At 42.3% G+C, this 22,395-nt stretch overlaps 1 protein-coding gene across 1 annotated transcript in view; it reads left to right on the top strand.

The window, feature by feature from the left end:
- LOC126159814 (monocarboxylate transporter 2-like) overlaps positions 1-22,395 on the top strand; it is a 181,882-nt gene that overhangs the window by 21,940 nt on the left and 137,547 nt on the right. Inside the window, exon 2 of the mRNA XM_049916625.1 lies at positions 11,382-11,417. Coding sequence (XP_049772582.1) covers positions 11,382-11,417 — 36 coding nt within the window. The remainder of the gene's footprint in view (positions 1-11,381; positions 11,418-22,395) is intronic.

The following is a 22,395-nucleotide window of genomic DNA, read 5'->3' as shown; positions in this document are numbered from 1 at the left end:
ACATTTTCTAAAGTTTGGAATTCCATTTCTGCTCTTTGTTGCGTTTCGGCGGTCGCGTCTTTCATGCTAGCCGCCTGCCCCTGAACAATGGGAACCGCCGTGCGCGTTTCCCACTGTTCGACCGATTGTTCCGTATCCAAGTCTACCAAATTTTGGTAATTGTTGCCTTCACTCATTTTAAAAATTTTCAATATAAATGACAAATCTCAAATATAATTAGGATTACTCCCACTACTTATTCTCGCTGACGTAACGGCCTGTACGTAACCAGTACTTTGTTACGAGATTTGCACAATGCAAAATTCGTGTCCAGAACAACCTCAAATCCGAAGATTGTCCTGTCACCAGGTCGCCACGTGTAGCCTCCCCCTCACTTACCGACCTTAATGACAGTGAAAAATGAAACCGCGTGTACCTAATGGGAGTTTTGGAAAAGCAGTCGTCACCGAAGTTAACCTGTCGGTAAAGAGGGAGGAAAGGGTTACATCTAAATGAAAGGAAATGTGCTAATGAAACTGGTGGAAATTAATTTTGAAAAGGGGTAAAGTTAATAAAGAAAGTAAATGTGCAGCCGTTACGTTAACAATTAACTAGCGGTAATTAGGTAGTTGAGATTTGGGGGAAATCTCGGTCGCCAGTCCTAAGGACAATTACTATAGTAACTGAAAAAGAAAGGTTATTACACATATAATTAGCACTAGAAGCGTGGCAACTGAAGGTTGACACGTGTAGTGTGAAAACTGAAAGTTTGTCAGAAGTAATAAATTTCGCTACACCCTGACTTAATTTAGCAAAAGAATTAATAAAACCGGAAAATCAAAAGTTAATTTAGTGACTGAAGTTAATAGTGAGCTTTCTTTCTGAAGCACATCGAAATTCAGTAAAATACGGTTAGTCTTGGACTACCTCAACAATCATTTCAAAAGCTACTTGAATCTACGCAATTTAGAAATAAGAGATTTAACTTTGAACTTGAATTAAATGATTCCGAACAATTAACAATAGCAAAATTTAGTACGTACCAAGCTGAGCTGCAGTCACAGGTAAGCTAAAATATGGTAACAAAACTGGCACTCTTAATTTGTGCTTGTGTAATCTAAATAGTGTAGCCAGCTATAAATACTTTAACCGAATTTTGAAATTAAAGCAGTGAAAACGAGTTAGCTATATTACTTTAATGCTGGCGTTTGAATTTCAACGACACTCGGGTTCATTTCAGAAAAGGAAGGGACTCTGCTTGGTAATGCAATTGGGACAATGAGCAACAAACGTTCATGCTAAGTTGCTGTAATTATAGTGACGAAAATGGAACAGTTTGAAAAGCTGAGGTCTGCCATACAGTTCTAAAACTTTACGTGCGTCCAGTCTTCCTTGTCGGTTGATTGAAGGTTTGAAGCCGTCGGTCGAGGAGGTGGCGACAGTCACTCATTGTCGGCCGTCGCTGTTGCAGAAGCTGGATGTTGGCGCGCCTTCTTCTCGACACGGTCACCAGACGAAACGGGCTCTTGATGTGCGCTAGTTAATGTTTCCCGTCCGCGACACCATGTCAGAAACTATCATCGCAAGTCGAGCGCAATTACATGCTGCCAAACCCCGAAAGCGCGGCAACTCGCGGGAGCGTCACACAACACACCTGCTCCACTCGCTACTCCCGCCACACTCTCTCTGCTCAGCCCACGCTCCACGCGGCAGAGTTAACACTACCAAAGATCCTACACACTTTGATTCTTCACACGACCTATCGACGTAATCGTTCGATAGCAGTCTTCCCTAGGCAAGACCCAGCGTAAAAATACAAATAATATTTACGAAACAAACCAATTATACATCTACATAAATGTATAAATATATATATACAAACAGTAAAACAATTACAATATACAAAGAGACAGAAATGTCATATCTTGAGGTAACAAAGCAAGGAAAAAAAATAGTACAATAGATGGAAATAGGAGGCTATGCATTTCCGGCGTTACACTCTGACGCCACGTTCCGTTATATCCCAGATGTGTTCGATCGTGTTCAAATCTGGAGAGTTGGTGGACCAGCACATCAATTGGAATTCGCCATTGTGTTCCTAGAAACCACACCATGACATTCCTGGACTTATGATATGGTGCATTATCTTGTTGAAAACTGCCACTGTCGTTGGCAAACATGATCGTCATGAAGAGGTGTACTTTGTCTGCAATCAGTACGCAATACTTCTCGGCCAAGGTGCCTTGAACGAGCTCCACCGAACGCACATGAACGTCCCGCAGAGCATAATGCAGTCGCCGCCAGATTGTCTCAGTCCCGCAGTACAGGTGTAGAGGAACAATTCCCTTGAAACAAGACGGATTGTCGCCCCCCTATCGGAATGACGAAGAAAGTATCGGGATTCATTTGACCGTGCAACGCTATGCCACAGCGCCAACGTCCAGTGCTGCTGGTCACGTGCCCATTTCAGTCGTAATGGCCCATGTCATGGTTTTAACATTGGCACGTGAATGGTGTCATCGGCTGTGGAGAGCCATCGTTAAGAGCGTTCGGTACACTGTGTGTTCAGAGACACACTTGCACTCTGCCCAGCATTAAAGTCTGACGTTAGTTCCGCCACAGTTCGCCAACTGTTCTGTTTTACCAGTCTGCCCAGCCTACGAAGTCCGACATCCGTAATGAGGGATCGCCGTCCAACCCCACCACGTCTGGAGATGGCTTCACCTTGCTTTCGCCAGCAGCAGTCCTAGAACACCGGACAAGACGTGTAGTTTCCGAAATGCTCGTGCTGAGCCTCCGAGCCATCACAATGTCGGACAGATATCGCGCTTTCCGCATTCTATACACGGAAAGCACAGGTACTACATGTATCGTGCGTGTGTCTGTCTGCCATCATTAGTCGTCAGGTGACGCTGCTATCGACTGGACGGGTTTATGTTAATCGTAATCGGTGGTCAGTGTATACATGCTGGAGTTCGTGCAATAGCTAGTATGGTATAGTATAGTATATTTGACGTGCCGATACAACGTAGTTATCATTTACTGAAAAATATTTTAATGAAGCGACACGGTGTAATGTGCTCATAGTCGAGGTTTACTGAAATGTGTTGCATAAAATCCAACGAGGGCAAATTCGTTTGCTCAGACTGATAACCTAAATGAATGATATGAAATAGCGGTCTTTGCCATTTGAAGTTTTCAACTTCCATTTTCACCAAAGAGAAGGCATGTATTTTTGTATATTTTGCGATCCACCAATCAGACTCAAAAATAGAGACAATTATGTCACTATCTCATAACATTATTTTTCATTTACTGAATTATGGTTCACTATTTATACAGACACACTATGAAAATGAAGTTATATATTCTTTGTTATTCATCAGACATCTGTTCACGGATAAACAAATGCACTATCTGCTATACAATGATGAGCGTGACTAACTGTTTGAAGATTTAAACTTTATTCCGCCAGACATAGAAACTCCTTAACTTTCCTGCAACACAGCTAGAGTTTTTTTTTCCAGCGGAGCAAAATAAACATCTCTCTCACAGGAAACTTGGCGCGGGCCTTACCTGCCAGTCACTCGGATTTACTACTACCGGCAGTAGCCTTTTGTTTTACTGTCGTCTCAAAAGAGATGGAACTCCTAAATCATACTTTTTCTCAGACCGCCTTATTTCGGCGCCCTATCCTCGCCGCACCGCACTTCAAAGTCTCCGAAGAAGTCCAGTATATCTGAGACGACCTCGACAACTTCTGCCTCTGGCAAACCTGCTGGTGCCGCTATTACACCACGCTGCTTTGGCGCTGTGTCACTGTTCGTGTCCGCAGTATTTATGATCCCTCGCGTTTCGTCTCTTATCTGTTCTGTTAATCTCAGGAGAGTCCTCAGTGTATGGAAACGTGGCTGTCTTGTCGTAGTCTTGTTTTCTTCGAAGTCATAGTTGTACTAACGCCAAGAAAACCACTTCTGTCGGACTCAACAGACCTAGAAGTACTATAAGGTAAAATCATTTTACCATCGAAAATTGAATCCTTACTACTTTTCAAGTTCCATCCTAAATAATAATTGAAGGTTGAAGAAATATAACGTAGGGTGTGATCCGTCAGATGATGTTCACTTATCGGCTCTTGCAACTGCCTATTTAGCGTACCAAAAGCTAGGTCTAGCATTTGTTTATTTATTTATTTTTTTGTTCAGCTCATCTTATATCTTTGGGGGAGTCGGGTAGGTCCAACAATTCTTCGTTAGGATCATAAGAAAACCTCAGAAGCCAATAATACGCTCGTAATCACGGATACCAGAGAACGTCATGGAATCTTGGGGTGTCACGACGATTTTGCAGTTCTTTCACAGCTGCCGTTAAATGCATTTCATTGTCAATCTGTTGACAACAGTTGCTTTGAAATCAAGGAAAATTTCTCAATACAAGTGTAACAACTATCGCTGTATTTCTACTTGTTCATCTAACTATACGAAGTGGGCTGCATTCTCGACGTGAACAAACGTGGATACTGACATATGACCATGTATATATTACAGACAAATTTTGCGTGAATGTCAGAAAATGAACTGCAGCACTGTTTAATGCACAGTTCAGTTATATTCGGACAACACCGAAAAGAATTTCAGATTCTGCAACCAGAAACGGATAAGCATCATTTCATTTTGTGAAAGAAAACTACAGTCACAATCAGTTTAAATACAGCAGCATATAATAGAATACGCATATAAACAGATGATACGTAAATGCACGAGGAGACTTCGACAAGTTAGTTGCACCTGTGGTCCCACGCTAAGGCCATTCTTCATCAGTGGGACACTATCAGAAGAGAGTACATGATCTGCGTTTCTTGCAGACATAGTTATGCTTTGATTCGGATAACAGATGCATCACAGTGTGGAAGTGAAATGGCGCGGCAACTGGAAATATGCATCCAAATCAAGTACCCGGGACAGTACGATTCTTCAACGCCGCAGTGACGTGGATGGAGCCCATCGAGAAGTTGAGATCTTGTGCCGTGTAATTTACACCATTTCCGCAAACTAAAAGAACATCTGCGCGAAAGAGATAATACCATGATGAGGACGTTCATACAGTTGTTCTCGAAGGACTCCGTGGCAGAGGAACAGATTTCTATCGTCCAGGAACTGAAGAGTGGTAGGACGTTCCAATCGTTGTTTGTATGCACTTGGAGACCATCTCAAAGAATAGTGTCATGTGTCTGTGTCACTTTGAAGTGTAGTACAACAATCAGTAAAAGTTACTGAGCCTGCCACAATAATGTGTAACTTGTTTTTTTTTCAAGTCATTTTGATCATACAAGCATCTCCTTAAAAACATGTGGAAGAAACTGCGTTACTTATTTAAGCGTTAAGTGATACTTAGTGATAGTGAAGGAACTGTCTAAATGCTTTTACTTTACTGTTACGTACAGTATAGGTGAATCAATTAGGATTAGTTTATCATACCGTGAGATTTCCTGGCAATTACATTGTATCTGCTGTTGCTAGCAGTAGAATCGTTCAGCATTATTACAGAAGGTGGAAAAGTAGTTGTTACTCTCATACATAGCTCAGCTACAGAAGTGTCTAACGAGCAGGCCATTTCTCAGCTACAGAACGTTCTGTAGCCTCGACGCTGGGGCTCAGTGATTATTATGGTCGCGCTACGAGTAGTTGGCGAGGGACACAGGAAGAGGCTCGTACTCAGTAGGCATACGCAACACGAGCAGCGTAGTTCTACCAGCAAATACCGTTGTCAGTGTGGTAAATGAGCAAAAGCTGGCTGTTGAGGCTTTAGCGTCCGCCCCAGCAGACAGTCACAAGCATCTGCGGCTTCTCCTGGCGTGCACATAGCTCCTACGACGGACTAAAGGCGATCTGGTGTTGCCGAAACAAGATTCGTCAGCATGTTGTTCATCGCTGGGACAGAAGATCGTCAGCTGAGAAGCAAATAACAGCGTGTTGATCCAGAGCGCAATTTTCCAGCCATGGTCTGGTTTCACTAGGGCAGAAAATGCCATACTGCTTGACTGTTGAAACAAAAATCTAGAACGAAATTATGTTCTATAGCAGAAAGTGAAACTACGCAGAAAGTGACAGCAATTATAGCTGTAGGACCAGATTCCAGCAGAAAATGAGATGAAACAAAGCCTTCCTTTGTAGATGTCTTTCTTCTGTCATCAACGAATTGTAATCATTAGTGTTAAGCTTTTAAAATCTGTTTATGAGCCCTGCTTTTCAGCTTCGTAATAACTGTCGACGAAGGATACAAGGAAGGTTAGAGTCCAATACTTGGTCCACATCCAGGTCTTCAGAGACGAAGCGTTAGCTCAATTGGGTAAATGTGTTGCTCAACAGAAGGAAGGCCAAGAGACCTGACGTGATACCAGTACGATTCTACAAAGAGTAAGAGAAAGAAATTGCCCCTCGTCTAGCAGCAGTATACCCCACGGTGTTAGAGGAGCGAAGTAATACTGATGATGGAAAAAAGAGCCAAGGTCACTCCCATAATCAAGAAGGGTCGTCGGACATAACGCGCATAACTATGGCCCTATATCTCTGACGTCAGCAGCAGAATTCTGCAACATGTTTTATGCTTCAGTTATGAAATTTTTGGAGATGAAAAATCTCCTCTGTAGGAATTCAACAAGGGTCCCGAAAACAATTATCGTCTGACATCCAGCTCGCTCTGTTCGTCCATGAGAGGCAGAAAGCAGTAATCCAGGCGCTGTAGTAGATACCATGTTCCTTGACTTCCGAAACGCATTCGTAACAGTTACGCTTGTCTGCCCAAAAATACGAGATTATGGTACGTCGGATCAACTGTGAGACTGGAAAGAAGGGCTTCTAGCAAACGGTACACAGCATGTCATTCTGAATACGTCTTCAGACTTCGGACGTACCGCAACGGATTGTTATAGGTCCATTACTGTTGTTAATATACTTAAATGACAGTAGACAACGTCGGAAGTTCCATGGGACTTTTCGTGGATGATGGTGTGTGTAAAGAAAAGTCGCAATGCTGGAAAATTGTTGCAAAATGCAGGGCTACCCGCAGAGGTTGGATGCTTTGTTCCAGGTGCTTCAGTCCGGAACCGCGCTGCTGCTGCGGTTGCACGTTCGAATCCTGCCTCGGGCATGGCTGTGTTAGGTTAGTTAGGTTTAAGTAGTTCTAGGTCTAGGGGACTGATGACCTCAGATGTTAAGTCCCATAGTGCTTAGAGCCATTTGAACCATTTTTTTTATGCTTGGTGCAGGGAGTGGCAATTTAGCCTCAACCTTCACAAATGTAAAGTAACGCGTAAAAACAGAAAGGCCCATTATTGTGTGATAATGCGATTCCAGAGCAACCACTGGAAGCAGTTACTTCCATAAAATATCTAGAAGTAGTATTTAAAGTGGAACGACCTCATAAAATTAATCACAAGATAGGCAGAGGCCAGATAGATTAATGTAGACCATTAACAGAGGAGTGTATTACGAAAGAGACGTTCGACCACTACTTGAATATTTCACTTCAGTATGGGACCAGTATCAAGTAGTACTGACAGAGGAAATAGAGAAGATCCAAATAAGAGCAGCGCATTTTGTTACAGGTTCGTTTGGTAAGCACGAAAGCATCACTGAGTTGATTAACTAACTCCAGTGGCAGACGCTGCACGAGAGGCATTCTGCTCCACGACGTAGTTTACTGTTGAACTTCCGAGAGCGTACGTTTATCATGCGAAAATACTGAAGTTAAAATTAGAAAGGTTCGAACCCCCACGGAGACTTATTGGCACTCGTTCTTTCCGTGAACTACTCGCGGGTGGAACAGGAAAAGAAGAAAGCAACAGTGGTACACAAATTACCCTCCGTCACACACCACAACGTGGCTCGCGGCGTATGGATGTAGATGTAGGTGTAGAAGGGTAATCGGCTTCTGTGTTTTGAAGGACTTGTCTTGACAGTCGGCGCAGTAAACCTACATTGATAAGCCACATCATTATGTGCACCTGCTTAAAAGCAATACGGCAGCGATTCTGCCTGGCTAGGATTCAGTGAGTCCCTGGTAAGTATCTGCAGGTGTGTAGCGCCAGATGTGCTTGCGCAGGTCACTCAGTTCCTGCAAATTACGGGTCGGTGGTTTGTGGGAACGAAATCACTATCCGACGATAGCGTAACGTCTGTGTTCCATCAATTTCAGATCAGGCGAAACAGAGAGCCAATTCATACAATGCTCCTGAAACCACTGTAACACCGTTCTGGACCTGTGACAAGCACACTTATCCACAGTTACCTGGAAGATGCCATCACCATCGGGGCAGACATCAAACACGAAGGGAAGCTAGTGGCCCCTCTAATCTTTACGTAATTTATGAACGTTAAAATCGTTTTATACATTTTTCAAATTTCATTTATTCTTCAAAATTTCAGCCTGTTATCTGAGAGGCTGAAATAGGCCGTAAAAATCAAATTTTCTTGGGCAGCAATAATACTTAAACTTTTTTAATACTACAACCGTTGCTGCTACTTCAAAACAACAATAAAACTCTTAACCCGTTGCCCAACTACTAATACTACTGTTAGCACTACAGAATCTGTTGTTTTTTTTTCATTTATTTTGTTGCATATGACCTGTAGATGGTTGATTTTGATACTGGATCCACCCTCATAATACCCGGTCAACAGACATAGTCTGCTAGATTCCTAGGGCGTCGGGCAGCACGTCGGCAGGGTTTCCACTATTAAAAGCAACTACAGTATTCACTGCTACATCTTAAGAGTCCAGATTTCCATGATGATTTGCATCGTTCTCAGTGTCCACCGTAGTCTCTCAGAATAATATTTGTACAGATGAAGTTCACTGCATGATTGGCCAGTTCTGTCCTGTGGACCATTTCAAATGCAGTTGCGTCGGTGAAATGAGTGTCGTGTATAAGAAATACATATTGCTACTACGTGGGAACAACGACTTGTTTCAGTAACACACACATCTCAGTTCTCCTGTTGCGCAAAATAATTCTTAAATACGGACATGTTTCTTGAACGCAGCTATCCATAGGCCGAAATGGGCCATACATGACGCAATAAAGTTGACCTGTAATGAATAAATAAATAAAGAGCCCAGAATTCTCGACAATCATCCATACTAAGTGCAACTGATGCATCAGTGACCACAAGGGCCACTGAAAGTTGGCCCTCAGAAAGGGCGCAGAGCTCATGGCGCCCCCTGCGCCGATTGCCATTAACCTCTGAAAACCAACAAGCCCATTTTCAGTGGTGTCGGACACATTCGGCCTGGAATCTCATTGACTGTCTTCAGTGACGAGTCCCGCTCCAAACTGAGCCCCGATAAATAAATGTAAATGTCGTGTGACTAGGGTCTCCTGTGTAGTAGACCGTTCGCCGGGTGCAAGTCTTTCGATTTAAAGCCACTTCGGCGACTTGCGCGTCGATGGGGATGAGATGATGATGATAAGGACAACACAACACCCAGTCCCTGAGCGGAGAAAATCTCCGTCCCAGCAGGGAATCGAATCCGGGCTCTTAGGATTGACATTCTGACGCGCTGACCAATCAGCTACCGAGGGTGGAGTGAGACCCGATTACCAGCGAAGAAGCATCAGAGAGCAATACCAACCTGAATTTCGCCCACCGTACGGCCTGACAAACAGGAGTGATGGTCTGTAGTGCCATTTCATTTTGTAGCAGGACCCGTTTTGTTGTCGTCCGTGGCACCCTTACTGCACCGAGGTACTATACGTCGACGGTATTCTACGCCTCGTTTGGTAGCCCTCCATGGTAAGCCAGAGGCTTCCATTTCAGCAAGATAATGCCCGCCCATAGGCGGCGAGAATTTATTTTGCTTGTCTTCGTGGATCCCAAGCCCTACCTGGGCCAGCAAGGGTCCTGGATCTCTCCCCAACTGAAAACGTTTGGAGCATTACGGGCAGTGCCCTCCAATCATCTCGGGATATTGATGATCCAACGCGTCAGCTGTATAGAATTCGGCACGATATCCCTCAGGAGGACATCCAACAACTCTGTCAATCAGTGTCAAGCCGAATAACGGCTCATAAGGTGGAACAACGCGTTACTGACTTGCTCAATTTGTCAAGCTGTTACTCTTGAATAATTTTTTCTGAAATTGTAATCATTTGTTTGCATTTACTTGTACATCTCATCTATCGATTTCCTTCACATTCGGATAATTCCTTCGTGGGGAATCGTTCTTTTTTGTGTAGTGTATGACTACCTCAGGTGCCATGGAAGCGCAGGCGAATATACTCCAGAGCATAACATTGCCACCACCCGCCTGCGTCCGTGGCGCGGTGAATGTTTGGATCAGCCGTTCATCTGGATGTCGACTTATCCGGACATGGACTGGTGTAACGGGAAACGTGAATCGTCCGACCATGCGAGACGTTCAATTGATCTGCGGTCCAATTCCACGTTCCCGTGCATGACGATACGTAAAGGTCGCCTTCTGCGGAGCCCCATGTTCAACAACCCTCAACACAGTGTGCTCCGAACAATTTATGTCTCAACCAGCATTTTACTCCGTCGTCAGGTTTTCCACAGATTGCCACCTATGCTGCTTCAGTGAGTGGGCAACCCTCCACGTTCTGCGATGAAGCGTGGACTTTAAGCACCATATCACCTACTTGTGATTTCAAAAACTATTTTCCATAGCCACGCGGAGTAGCCGCGCTGTCTAGGGCGTCTTGTCACAGCCCGGGCTGCTCCCCCCGTCGGAGGTTCGAGTCCTCCCTCGGGCCTGGGTGTTTGTTGTCCTTAGCGTAAGTTAGTTCAAGTTAGATTAAGTATTGTGTAAGCTTAGGGACCGATGACCTGCGTAGTTTGGTCCCATAAGACCTTACCACAAGTTTCCAAGTTTACTTTCCATAAAAGCTCAGGATTGGAGTTAAGATGATTCTCCTTTCGTCTCTGCTCTCCTAATACACTTTGTATCTGGATATCCCATTTATATCACTTTCGTTTCTAGCCACACTGAATATACCATAAATTTGGACGAAATCGGTGATGACGAGTAGGCGCTGTCTAGTTTAAAAGAAGTTTGAGTACTTTAGATTCTGTTATTTCTTGTTATTGCAGTCCATTGACAGGTGGAAATACAACGAGAGGAGTTGGTCATGGGGGTCATGACGTTCCCCAAAATTTCTGGAGACAGACAGACAGAGAGAGAGAGAGAGAGAGAGAGAGAGAGAGAGAGAGACAGAGAGAGCATAGACAGAGAGAGTAACAAAATATCCCCTCCCAGATCCGAACCCTGGATACGCAGCTGCAGAAAAAGATAGAATATATGATATTTTGTAATATACACGTTTAATGTTTGCTTATAGTGTTTTCTAGAATGTATGAATTAAAAAAACAACTTTATTTTTTCAGATACGAGACAATGGAAAGCGATGGAGATAGCTGTTGGTAAGTAACGATGGGAACTATTTTCCTGTTCACTTAAACATAAGATAAATTGGAGGACGTATATTATTTCTGTGTTAAGATGCTACTTCTAAGCCTTTTGTCACAATATCTTTGGTAGTCACATTTGATAATGCTGTATTTTCATTTTCGCATTGACTACTTGATTCACCGAAGGAGTAAGATGCACTTTTCGTTTTCATTGTGTCGTCTCGCACGTGTTTCACTCGGTATTTTCTCCTTTTTGAAGGTGTGTATCCTGTTAATTAAAGCTATAGGCTTCTTTTAATTGTTTCCCTCATTTTCTCTTGACAATTGTGGTCTGACAGTCCTGACAGTTTCCCATAACTGTCATCCAATTTCCGCAATTTTCTTCATTTTGTTTACATCTCTTGTATATAACATTCAAATTATTTGTTTTTATTTTCAAGTGGTCAGTAACATTGTTATTATTCCAGTTTTCAAATTAAAAGTATTATCAGAGCAGATTTTACTTATTAAAAATAGGATCAGTTAGGTGTCGATGTTTCCAATTATGGTCCACCTCACATATGTTACCATGGCTTATAGTTACGGTTTTTGTGTCCATTTATTTGAGTAAAAGATGAAAAACATTATTTAACTTATTTATTTTGTGATTTATTAAGATTTAATAACAGTATATAAAAGAATAAGTCTCACAATCGTTCATTTGACTCATACGTATTCGAGTTACTTCACAGAATACAATTCTCTTTTGTCTGCGTAACTGGAAGTTCAGTTTCAGAAATAAGATCAGAATCTTTGTACAACAGAAAATACCTTCTTCTAGGCCAAAGTTACACACTTCCACAGCACGCTACACATATGACTCTTTCTCCTCTTGGTTAAGTTTCCACGGCCGACCTGGTTGTTTAACACAAAGCCTCCAGTTTAATAACAACGCTCCTATGACACATCTTCTGTTTCACTGACGCTTCCCTCTAACTCAGCATTTTTGGCCAATTATTTTTAATTGCACTGGGCATAAGGACGATATGGCCTCCCAGCTATTCCCTTTTGACGTTTCATTGTTCTGTACTTACAATAGTATAGCTTGCAATTTGTATAGAAAAGAGAGATATTAATGTCAGGTATTATGTTTCCATAACAATAATGTAAAGTAACTTAAAATGAACCCCCTGTAGATCGAAATTTTGGATTATGGGAACGCTTCAAGTTTTAAATGTCTTATGAAATATGTAATGTATATTTACTGATCGCTGCTAAGTGATCAGAAATATGAGTGGCATACAACATTATTTCAGTGCCTATATTTGTGGTCACACACGTAAGTTTTCAACAAAATAAAAATCACGTTCCCTTCTCATGACTCCTTCTAAGCTTGCAAACACAGTAATTTGGCGGTTTTTTTTAGAGTACATCAAGTGTTGACTCCAATACGTAGTACAAAAGAAACGCGCCATTCATTAGTTTCGTGAAGTGGTAGAGGATGTAAGATAATACTCATAGTTATTGAAAAACTGTTCACGTATGACCAAACATGATAGTTCTTTGTAATAGAGCCTTACTTCCTACAACGTAGTTAACGGTAACAGTATCGTTCGTGTGAGATTTGTACATTCTATTTGCCTGTCAAGCAAATAAAATTCAGACACTGATGATTACTTTGTGTTGCATTGTTCTGATATAACTGAAAATACAACTATATTGGACGCATTTAGGTGACAGAGCCATATGACATTTTTATTTGCAAAGAGGATGACAGCCAGTGGCGACGAAGTTTTGAGGATTCCTAATAGGGATGGCGGTTATCGCTGAAAAATCGTTTTCGATTATATCGGTTCTTTTCCACATCAATATGATATGATTGCAAAATCGCTGAAAATAACCGGTTTCTGAAATAACAGATTTTCGGTTTGTTATTTCTGTTATTTCAGGTATTAATCGCAGAATAAATTTTGAAAAATTTCACTCACCCAGTTTCGAGATACATAGAATTCAAACATTAAAATAAATAGCAAATAAAGGAAAACTTAGTCCGTTCACCGACCTCTACTTTTCTGTAAAAGTGATAAGTGGTTGAATACTAACAAAACATCACCACTTTTCTTCTATTGATTCAAATTTTTTGAAGCTCTGCTGAAAAATCACGTTATAGTCAGCGACCATAATATTTTTTGGGTATTACGAATATTCAGTGTCAAAGAGTGAAAACTGAGGTCGAAGGACTCTGTTTTTCAAGTTAAGTTTTCCTTTTTACGAGGGCTACAAGCAGACAAAGGTATATTATGAAGACACTGCAGCATATCAGCTACTTTCTATTTTTATTGTATACTATGAAAGAATTGTGAAATTTTTAATTTATTACGGTTACCGTAATGTCTTTCCTCTTATATTATTTCTTAGAAAAGGCAGTCAGATATTTAATCCTTTGAAGGAAACCAAGAAAAGTACTTCATTGCTACGCCACTTCGTAAAAACATTTCCAGAGTAGGGTTGGCGCCATTCTGCAATACAGCGGCTGTCCGGCGACGACAGCGAGAAACCACTGTATAGATCAGATGGCGGCAAGTCTTACACACTGCACGTACAGGCGTACCTTAAACCACGACGCACAGGGACAGGGACATTATTGTCTCAGTGATGAAGTACCAATTCTTATTCCATGTGTGTGTTGCTCGTTTCTGTCGGCATTGTTATTAAAATAGCACTAATAGTTTTTCCCATTTTTCTTCCATAAAGCTATGTTTCAATCCAAAGCAAATCTTACAAATAATAATTACTCCTTTTACTAGAAAAGTTTTATTTAAAAAGAAAAATTTCAGCACTGCTGCTAAGGCTAACTGATATTCGGTTTTTCACTCGATTGTTAGTAGATAAAACACCTGTTATTATAAAGACCAAATAAATACCAAAAAATACCGATTATTCAGAAATAAAATACAGGTATGAGTTTTAACTAGCCAGTTCTTCCCATCCCTATTTTATGGAAATAGCTCTGGTTACACTAAGCAGTTGTCAATACCGACGAAATGTTCTGATCTCCTAAAAAATACTATTGCTATATTGGAAGCACGGTATTGGTGGGGGCGGTAAGGGGGGGGGGGGTTCTTCCCGTTGCTGGGTACGTCCCTGTGTAATCCATTGATGCTAAGAAACATGCGTGCTCGAGTGGTCCAGGTGGAGCAACGAAAGCAACAGTATGTCGACCTCAAACACTTTTAAAGTCGATTTGTGAACCAAGCGGGAAAAGGTGTTGCGAACTTCTGAAACAACACCGAATCCCTCTTCCCCTCTCCGAACATGCAGCGATATTTCGAAGATGGTTATTAATTTCTATCACAGAACACTCTGTTCTCTTATCTGTCTCCTTGGACCTGGAAGTGAGGTACTGGTATGGATTTCGGTGTACACTACTTTCCAATGACTAGGAAATCGTCACCAATGGTATAAACACTCGAAAATACGCTAGCTTTCTGACGAGAAAATTTATTTAGTCGTAAGGTAGCAGTCTTGCTCATCACTAGCTCATGCTTGGAACAGCTATATTTTCATTGAGATGGCGGCAGTATTGCATACACAATGTACAAAACGTCAGTATATTGACGGAGCTGTCATTTGCTCTCATGTAAGTCATGTGGAGAGGTTTCCGAAGTGATTACGGCCGCACGATTGAAATCAACAGACTTTGAACGCGGAATGATACACTATGTGATCAAAAATATCCGGACACCCCCAAAAACATACGTTTCTCATATTAGGTGCATTGTGCTGCCACCTACTACCAGGTAATCCATATCAGCGACCGCGGTAGTCATTAGACATCACGAGAAAGCAGAATGGGGTGCTCCGCGGAACTCACGGACTTCGAATGTGGTCAGGTGATTGGGTGTCACTTGTGTCATAAGTCTTTACGCGAGATTTTCACACTCCTAAACATCTCTCGGTCCACTGTTTACTATGTGACAGTGAAGTGGAAACGTGAAGGGACACGTACAGCACAAAAGCGTACAGGCCGACCTCGTCTGTTGACTGACAAAGACCGCCGACAGTTGAAGAGGGTCGTAACGTGTAATAGGCAGACATCTATCCAGACTATCACACAGGAACTCGAAACTGCATCAGAATCCACGGCAAGAACTATGACAGTTAGGCGGGAGGTGAGAAAACTTAGCCGGCTGCGGTGGCCGTGCCCCGTGACTGCTACGATAGCAGGTTCGAATCCTGCCTTGGGCATGGATGTGTGTGATGTCCTTACGTTAGTTAGGTTTAAGTAGTTCTAAGTTCTAGGGAACTGATGAACTCAGATGTTAAGTCCCATGGTGCTCAGAGCCATTTTTTTTTAGAAAACTTAGATTTCATGGTCGAGCGGCTGCTTATAAGCCACACATCAAGCTCGTAAATGCCAAACGACGCCTCACTTGGAGTAAGGAGCGTGAACATTGGACGATTTAACAATAGAAAAACGTTGTGTGGAGTGATGAATCACGGTGCACAATGTGGCGATCCAATGGCAAGGTGTGGGTATGGCGAATGCCCGGTGAACGTCATCTGCCAGCGTGTGTAGTGCCAACAGTAAAATTCGGAGGCGGTGGTGTTATGGTGTGGTCGTGTTTTTGATGGAGGGGCTTGCACCCCTTGGTTTTTTGCGTGGCACTATCACAGCATAGGCCTAAATTGATGTTTTAAGCACCTTATTGCTTCCCAAAATTGCAATTCGGGGATGGCGATTCCATCTTTCAACACGATTGAGCACCTGTTCATAATGCACGGCCTATAGCGGAGTGGTCACACGATGATGATGATGATGATGTTTGGTGTTGTGGGGCGCTCAACTGCGTGGTTATCAGCGCCCGTACAATTTCCCAACCTTTGCTCAGTCCAATTTCGCCACTTTCCTGGATGATGATGAAATGATGAGGACAACACAAACACCCAGTCATCTCGAGGCAGGTGAAAATCCCTGACCCCGCCGGGAATCGAACCCGGGACCCCGTGCTCGGGAAGCGAGAACGCTACCGCGAGACCACGAGCGGCGGACGTGGTCACACGACAACGTCCCTGTAATGGACTGGCCTGCACAGAGTCCTGACTTGAATCCTGTAGAACACCTTTGGGATGTTTTGGAACGCCGACTTTGTGCCAGGCCTCACGACCGACATCGGTACCTCTCCTCAGTGTAGCACTGCATGATGAACGGCTTGCCATTCCGCAAAAATCCTGCCAGCACATGACTGAAGCTATGCCTGCGAGAGTGGATGCAGTCATCAAGGCTAAGGGTGGGCCAACACCTTACTGAATTCCACCATTACCGATGGAGGGCACCACGAATTTGTAAGTCATTTTCAGCCAGGTGTCCGGATACTTTTGATCAAATAGTTTAGCTCGAGGTAGACGCATGGACATTCCATTTCGTATACCGGTAAGGAATTCGATATTCCTCCATCTACAATGTCAAGAGTGTGCCAAGAATACCAATTGTCAAATTTCGCGCTAGTCGCATAAGACAACGCAGTAGCCGACAGCCTTCACTTAACGAGCGTGAGCAACGACGTTCGTGTGGAATTGTCAGTGCTAACAGCCAAGCAACACTGCGTGAAATAACAGCAGAAATGAATGTGGGACGTACAACGAACGTATCCGTTGGGACAATACTGCTAAATTCAGCGTTAATGGGCTATGGCACCGATGCGAGTGCCTTGCTAACAGGAGAGCATCGACTGCAGTGGCTCTGCTGGACCCTTGACCATATCGGTTTGACTCTACGCAACTAGAAACCCGTGGCCTGGTATGATGAGTCCCATTTAAGTTGGTAAGAACTGACGGTAGGGTTCGAGTATGGTGCAGACCTCACGAAGCCATGGACTCAGGTTGTCATCAAGGTACTGCATAAGCTGGTAGTGGCTCAATAATGGTGTGGGCTGTGTTTACATGCAATGGACTTGGTTCTCTGGCTCAACAGTAACGATAGTTGACTGGAAATCGTTATGTTCGGCTAGCTGGAGACCATTCGCAGACGTTCCTAGATTTCATACTCCCAAACAATGATGGAATTTTTATGGACGGCAATTCACCATGTCACCGGGCCACAAGTGGTCGCAGTTTATTTGAAGAACGTTCTGGACAGTTCGAGCGAATGGTTTGGCAATCCAGATCGCCCGACATGAATCCCATCGAATGCTTATGGGACATACTCGAGAGGTCGGATAGTGCACAAAATGCTGTAGCAGCAACACTGGACGGCTACAGAGGCAGCATGGCCTAATATTTCTGCAGAGGATCTCCAGTTGTTGAGTCCATGCAATATCAAGCTGCCCGACTGAGCCAGGAGAAAGGAAGTACGACACGATATTAGGAGTTACTCCATGATTTTAGGCAGCCCAGTGTACACACCTGCGGCGCTGAAGTCTACTGAGGTCAGCTTTATATACAGGACTGTTACGTGTTCTGACAGTAGGACGTTTAAGTTGGTCATGCTAGGGTGAGGAATGAATGAACACCGTCAAGGCAACATTCGTCGGACCAAAGACAGAGTTTTCAGGTAAATCACATTCGGTCATCTCTTGCTGTGTAGGAACAATTGCTAGCCCTAGTATCGGTATACTGAAACTTCAATCAATGACAACTAATGTCTACAGCACTCGCTGATGGCCTGGGCTTCCTATTATCTACCCTGAGGAATATGGCGGGCTCTGTGTTTAACTACAGTCTTCATTGTGGCAAACACTGGAGGGGTTGTACCAATGCTTACTACGCTAGACGTGGAAATGCATAGTTCTACAACACTGATCGGTAAGCGACCGTAACAAACTTGGATTCGGCACAATTAAAAGACACTGAGAGAACTGAGCGTTGCCAAGCCTACAAGACTGGTGGCTTATGAGTTTGTTAGTACCCACGTGATCAGAGCAGTCCTGACATAATGTCGTCACTTTGAACCATACCCCCACCAAAACATAAAAATGGAAGTTGATGCTGTCCTGAAATGCTTCTAGCATGCTCAGTGCTAATCTAGTCCATCCCCATATTCATGAGTAAAGATAATGGTAGAAACGAGATATTGCTTACGGAATACTTCACTCATCTTTGGTGAGTGACCTCCGCAAAAACGTGCTTGTAGACCAAATAGTATGTTGTTGTTGTGGTCTTTAGTCCTGAGACTGGATTGATGCAGCTCTCCATGCTACTCTATCCTGTGCAAGCTTCTTCATCTCCCAGTACCTACTGACCCGTACATTCTTCTGAACCTGCTTGGTGTATTCAACTCTTGGTCTCCCTCTACGATTTTTACCCTCCACGCTGCCCTCCAATACTAAATTGGTGATCCCTTGATGCCTCAGGACATGTCCTACCAACCGTCACTTCTTCTAGTCAAGTAGTGCCATAAACTTCTCTTCTCCCCAATCCTGTTCAACACCTCCTCATTAGTTATGTGATCTACCCATCTTATTTTCAGCATTCTTCCGTAGCACCACATTTCGAAAGCTTCTATTCTCTTCTTGTCTAAACTATTTATCGTCCATGTTTCACTTCCATACATGGCTACACTCCATACAAATACTTTCAGAAACGACTTCCTGACACTTAAATCAATACTCGATGTTAACAAATTTCACTTCTTCAGAAACGCTTTCCTTCCCATTGCCAGTCTACATTTTATATCCTCTCTGCTTCGACTATCATCAGTTATTTTGCTCCTCATATAGCAAAACTCCTTTACTACTTTAAGTGTCTCATTTCCTAATCAGTAAGCATCACCCGACTTAATTTCCATTATCCTCGTTTTGCTTTTGTTGATGTTCATCTTATATCCTCCCTTCAAGACACCATCCATTCCGTTCAACTGCTCTTCCAAGTCCTTTGCTGTCTCTGAGAGAATTACAATGTCAACGTTTTTATTTCTTCTCCACGGATTTTAATACCTACTCCGAATTTTTCTTTTGTTTCCTTCACTGCTTTCTCAATATACGGATTGAATAACCTGTCTCACTCCCTTCCCTACCACTGCTTCCCTTTCATGCCACTCAACTCTTATAACTACCATTTGGTTTCTATACAGATTGTAAGTAGCATTTCACTCCCTGTATTTTACCCTGCCACCTTCAGAATTTGAAAGAGAGTATCCCAGTCAACATTGTCAAAAGCTTTCTCTAAGTCCACAAATGCTAGAAACGCAGGTTTGCCCTTCCTTAATCTAGCTTCTAAGATGAGTCGTAGGGTCAGTATTGCCTCACGTGTTCCAACATTTCTACGGAATCCAAACTGATCTTCCGCGAGGTCGGCTTCTACTAGTTTTTCCATTCTTCTGTAGTGAATTCGCGTTAGTATTTTGCAGCTGTGACTTATTAAACTGATAGTTCCGTAATTTTCACATCTGTCAACACCTGCTTTCTTTGGGATTGGGATTATTATATTCTTCTTGAAGTCTAAGGGTATTTCGCCTGTCTCATACATCTTGCTCAACGGATGGTAGATTTTTGTCAGGTCTGGCTCTCCCAAGGCTGTTAGTAGTTGTAATGGAATGTTGTCTACTCCCGGGGCCTTGTTTCGACTCAGGTCTTTCAGTGCTCTGTTGAACTCTTCACGCAGTATCGTATCTCCCATTTCATCTTCATCTATCTTCTCTTCCATTTGCATAATATTGTCCTCAAGAACATCGCCCCTGTATAGACCCTCTATACACTCCTTTCACCTCTCTGCTTTCCCTTCTTTGGTGAGAACTGGGTTTCCATCTGAGCTCTTGATATTCGTGTAAGTGGTTCTCTTTTCTCCAAAGGTCTCTTTAATTTTCCTGTAGGCAGTATCCATCTTACCCCTAGTGAGATAAGCCTCTGCATCCTTAAATTTATCCTTTAGCCATCCCTGCTTAGCCATTTTGCACTTCCTGTCGATCTCATTTTTGAGACGTTTGTATTCCTTTTTGCCTGCATCATTTACTGCATTTTCATATTTTCTCCTTCCATCAGTTAAATTCAATATTTCTTCTGTTACCCAAGGATTTCTACTAGCCTTCGTCTTTTTACCTACTTGATCCTCTGAGGCCTTCACTACTTCATCCCTCAAAGCTACCCATTCTTCTTCTACTGTATTTCTTTCCCCCATTCCTGCCATTTGTTCCCTTACGCTCTCCCTGAAACTCTGTACAACCTCTGGTTCAGTCAGTTTTTCCAGGTCCCATCTCCTTAAAGTCCCAGCTTTTTTGCGGTTTTTTCAGTTTTAATCGACCGTTCATAACCAATAGATTGTGGCCAGAGTCCACATCTGCCCCTGGAAATGTCTTACAATTTAAAACCTGGTTCCTAAATCTCTGTCTTACCATTAGATAATGCATCTGATACCTTTTAGTATCTCCAGGGTTCTTCCATGTATACAACCTTCTTTCATGATTCTTGAATCAAGTGTTAGCTATGATTAAGTTATGCTCTGCACAAAATTCTACGAGGCGGCTTCCTCTTTCATTTCTTACCCCCAATCCATATTCACCTACTACGTTTCCTTCTCTCCCTTTTCCTACTACCGAATTCCAGTCACCCATTAATATTAAATTTTCGTCTCCCTTCACTATCTGAATAATGTCTTTTATTTCATCATACATTTCTTCAATTTCTTCGTCATTTGCAGAGCTAGTTGGCATATAAACTTGTACTACTGTAGTAGGCGTGGGCTTCGTGTCTATCTTAGCCACAATAATGCGTTCACTATGCTGTTTGTAGTAGCTTACCCGCAATCCTATGTTTTTATTCATTATTAAACCTACTCCTGCATTACCCCTATTTGACTTTGTATTTATAACCCTGTATTCGCCTGAGCGAAAGTCTTGTTCCTCCTGCCAAATACCAAATAGTATAATGGGTTTATTTTAATGAGTGAAAGTGCATAACACGTTTATTCGTATCTACTACGGGTTTATTTCCTTCATATGTAATGAGATTTTACTTGTATGGTTCCACAAGGTTAATTTAGAAAGAAAACACAACAGAGGATGTAATGGTAAAATATTACGATATAGTACGACAGGTACAAAGCCCAACTGCCTATACCAAGAACTGTGTTCAGGAGCCCTTTTATATGCAAAAGAAGTAAGTTTGATAACTTACTGTCAATGAGCTGCTGGCAAAGAAGACTAAAATCGAACTGTCTCCTGACAATTTTTTTTTTTTTTGCTATTTATTTACAACCTGTAAATGTGCACCAGAAAAATGTGGAAACCTATATGCGCACATTAATTATTACGTTAAACAAATGTTTTTCTCTGTTAGCGAAAATTTAGACAAAATTAGGCTATTTGCTTTTACGAGTAGAAGAATCTAACTGCAACACTAGTTGTAGAAGATCCGTTAAGTAATAGCGCATTAGAGATCGAAGTTTGAAGAACGTCACATCTGTGTAACTTTGTTTACATATCATAATCTTGTGATTTTGTACCAATGAAGACGTTTCCTCGAAGTTAACAACGTAATGAAAAATAGGACTATTTACCTAATCAACGATTAATTACCGTCTGAAAGATCTGGAACAACTTAAACAAAATTTCATGATTTTGTAAGTGCACATTTTATTTCTGCTTGAAATTGTGTTTCTACTTACTATTTCCTGTTTAAAATGAAATTGATAGAATGATTAACTTTATGGAATGTTATTTTGACGAGCTGTAACTTACAAAAATATTCTCATCATTTATGAACAAGTAAGGTAAATACACTTACGGAAAAAATTGCAGCACCTAAAAATGATTTATGTGGAGCAGAGTATTTTGGGGAATACATTTGTCTAAGTAACATATTTACGTGATTAACTTTGCAAGATCACAGGTTAATGTAAGCGCGAGATGAGTCATTGCAGTGCGAAATGCTGGTACACAAATAACCTGTGTAACCGCCAGAATGTTGAATTCAAGCGTACAAACGTGCACGCACTGTATCCTACAGGTGCTGGATGTCAGTTTGTGAGATTGAGTTCCATGCCTGTTACACTTGATCGGTCTATACAGGGACGGTTA

The sequence above is a fragment of the Schistocerca cancellata genome, chromosome 2 (genome assembly GCF_023864275.1).
Source record: "Schistocerca cancellata isolate TAMUIC-IGC-003103 chromosome 2, iqSchCanc2.1, whole genome shotgun sequence".
In the NCBI taxonomy this organism is placed as follows: domain Eukaryota; kingdom Metazoa; phylum Arthropoda; class Insecta; order Orthoptera; family Acrididae; genus Schistocerca; species Schistocerca cancellata.
This window is presented reverse-complemented; position numbering and strand designations above follow the sequence as displayed.